Raw genomic sequence first — 3,079 nt, forward strand, 5'->3', positions numbered from 1 at the left:
CAAGAAGATTATTCTCAAAATACGATGTCATTGTCTTTGTGGAAGTTTCACTGACAATGTGAACTAATTTTCTGTATTGGTAAATATAATAAGGTGCTTATAGGTGTGCTAATCATTTCACCAATACTTTTTCACAAATAAAGATGCAGTGATTTTTAATTAAATGGGGATGCTTAAAATTTTTGGGGACAAAATGAAGTTACATGAGATAAAAGGTTTAAAAACAGTTTTGCAGTATAACTAGAAGTGGGTTGAAAAGTCATTGGCTTAACATGACCAGTGATAAACACATGATTGCTCAGAAATCCAGAAGACAAGTTGGGCTGGCCATTTGGATTCACTTTCTTTCATTCTTCATCATTCTCTACATATCACAGCACAGGCCTGTCTATTCAATGACTTTATCTCATATTAAAATCTTGTCCTAACAGCACAGAGTACTGTTTATGTCATTTATCTTTTCAGAAGTTTTTTTCTACCTGAAGCCCCAGTTCAAAGGAAAGTCTTCATTGAGCAGAACATCACTAAGTCTGCCTTTGGGGCAGTACTCTGTCACGATGGCAACATTTGGCACTTCTATACAGCCTCCAATGAATTTGCAGAGATTGAGATGGTCAAGTTCCCTGTGAAAATCAACAGAAATCACAGTGCAACAGCAATTTTCATGGATGTCCCTCCTACTTTTTGTAGGGTAACTTGAAAACCAAGTGCCTTATCTCATAACATAGAGAGAAAAGTAAAACAGGCTTAAGGACATTTTGATCTGGTATCAAAGCAAAGTTTGAAAGAAAGAGGAATATGGACTTAGAGTCACATTTGGGCAGAACTAACCTTTAAAGCACCAGTGTCAAAATGGAATGACATATGCTTCTCAGGTTTCACTTCTTACCTCACCCGCTTTACTTCTTTACGTATGGATTTGGACACCGTGAATGTCTTCTTCATTATTTTCTTTATGGCCACTGTCCTACCATCACTGAAAAACAATGAAATGCTGTTCACAGAGTTTTAGACCAACTTCATTAGCCAGACTACAAAAATGAACTGAGTATTTTTTCTACAGTGGGAAGCTTCATATCCCTAGAGATGAGGGACAGAATTTAAGCCTGTCCATAAGCAGGTGTAAATTTGAATCGAAGTACATGACAGGGCCGTGTTTCTATGACAAAGGAAGCACTGGTGATTATATTTAAGCATCCTTGATCTGTGGATGACATTTGGAACATGCGAGTGTTAGAGTCAGTTGAGGCAGCTGGATGATGGGAGTAGCAGCAAAGGAAATGTCAGAGTTAATGAAACACATACAGCAACATCCCTGCTCTCCGTTGCTTCTTGTCTACTGTTTTGGAGATCTGCCACTGATATTTAATGCCCCTTTGTTCCCATGGAATGAAACATCCTCAGCGATGAAGGAGCTGAGTTTGATAGGCAGCAAAGCAATTTTCCTTGGAAGAACAAAGGAATCCAGTGGTGATACATGCAGGAATTTAAGTGATGCCCACCATATAAATACAGAGTATGGGTTCTGTGGTGTAGCAGATGTAGGTGCTTTGCCAATGAGACTGAATGCCCCATGTGTTTGGCCTTGATTCATCTGATGAAGATGATGATGAAAATGTCATCATTCAGAAAGAAGCAGCAAAAATGCTCACTGTAAAAGATCTATGCTGGACACAGTGTCTCATCAATGAAGTAGCTGCAGTTTTCCAGAACATTGATCTATGCTGAAAAAGCAGTTGCTCCCCCAGCTGAAGATCCCAAAGCTCCTCTGTCCTGCCAAGCACAGATCCTGCCCTGGGTATTCAAATGGTAGGTATTACTTCCGTCTTTGCACATGTTCCACCCCAACCTCCTAATTATATTATCTTTATAAGAAAAGCCGCTTTCTGGATAGCAGGATATGGCTACACTGTGTGCCCATATGGTTCCTTGATGTGCACCTTTATGATGTGATCCAAAGGTTAAATGCTTTGCATCTTCAATTATGTCAGTTAATTTAAGAACTGCAAGCTTTTCCACTACCTATCAACAGTAAGGTGGTGAGAATCAGAAAGCAAAGTGAAACTATAGTATAGTAGGTACTGCAGTAGATGAGTAATATATTGACTTACTATCTCCCAGTCTGGGTGAAGTACTGTTTCCTCGACATGTTAGCAGCTGTTGTGCAGGAGCTTAGAGCAGAGATACAGCTGGCATTGGAGTCACTGGATATTGGAGGAGCACTCATCATGCTTCCAATTGCTGTCCGTACTGTGCGATCTAAATGGGATGTGAGATGAGAAAAGACACCTGAGGATGCATATTATTGCCAAGATAGAGACTCCAGAGGCAGACAAATATAGGGAATTCTCCAAATCTTTGCATCTCAGCTGGTCTTGTTAAGACAGAAAGCCATTGCTTGCAATGGGACTGCTGCATAAAAAGTAAAAGGTTCCAGAGGTGATTCACTGCCAGAGATTTTTCTCCTTAATCCTCAGGATTTGATGCAAATATCATTTCTTTGCTTTTGGGATGATTAGCCCTTGCTGCTACTTGGATACCAAGGACAGAACCAGGGAAGCAGAGCAAGCCCTGTGCCTTACTTTAACAAGTCTATTTGGAGCTTCTAGAAGACTGTAAAGTACAGGGATGTGGGAAGTGATTCTGACACCAGAGGGAAGTCAGACAAGTGCAACAATACAGTCAGATAAAAAAAAATCAGTGATCCCAACGTATGTTTTTTAATCTCTGTTGTCCAGCTAAAGGTAAGAAAACAGATTTTAAAATGAAATTAATTAATTACATATAATTTCACCATCTCCAATTAAGACCCTAGATTTAGCCAATTAATCTCAGCGTAGCTGAAACCTCACACTTCTCCCTGGTATCACTATCCAATAAAGTGTTGCTGAGGAACTTCAGCGTCTCACCTTGCATCAGGAACACCATGTTCCCACACCATAGTATTACCCATATGCAGTTCAAAATTGCATTGACGTTTGGAATCTTTCCACAGCATTCCACCCAGAAATATATTAGAGATCCCTGAGATAGCTTTGAGAATGTGTGTGTGTATAAGTATAAGTATAAGTATAAGTAT

The 3,079-nt window shown here is 39.7% G+C and overlaps 1 protein-coding gene across 1 annotated transcript in view; it reads right to left on the reverse strand.

Moving 5' to 3' along the window:
- Window positions 1-2,928, reverse strand: part of LOC104540346 (atrial natriuretic peptide receptor 1-like) — a 17,146-nt gene extending 14,218 nt beyond the window's left edge. The window contains 4 exon segments of the mRNA XM_010184137.1: window positions 480-623; window positions 890-976; window positions 2,112-2,259; window positions 2,910-2,928. Of these exon segments, the coding sequence (XP_010182439.1) occupies window positions 480-623; window positions 890-976; window positions 2,112-2,259; window positions 2,910-2,928 (398 nt within the window).
- Between the last annotated feature and the right edge of the window lie 151 nt (window positions 2,929-3,079).

This window comes from Mesitornis unicolor, unplaced genomic scaffold (genome assembly GCF_000695765.1).
Source record: "Mesitornis unicolor isolate BGI_N332 unplaced genomic scaffold, ASM69576v1 scaffold52810, whole genome shotgun sequence".
In the NCBI taxonomy this organism is placed as follows: Eukaryota; Metazoa; Chordata; class Aves; order Mesitornithiformes; family Mesitornithidae; genus Mesitornis; species Mesitornis unicolor.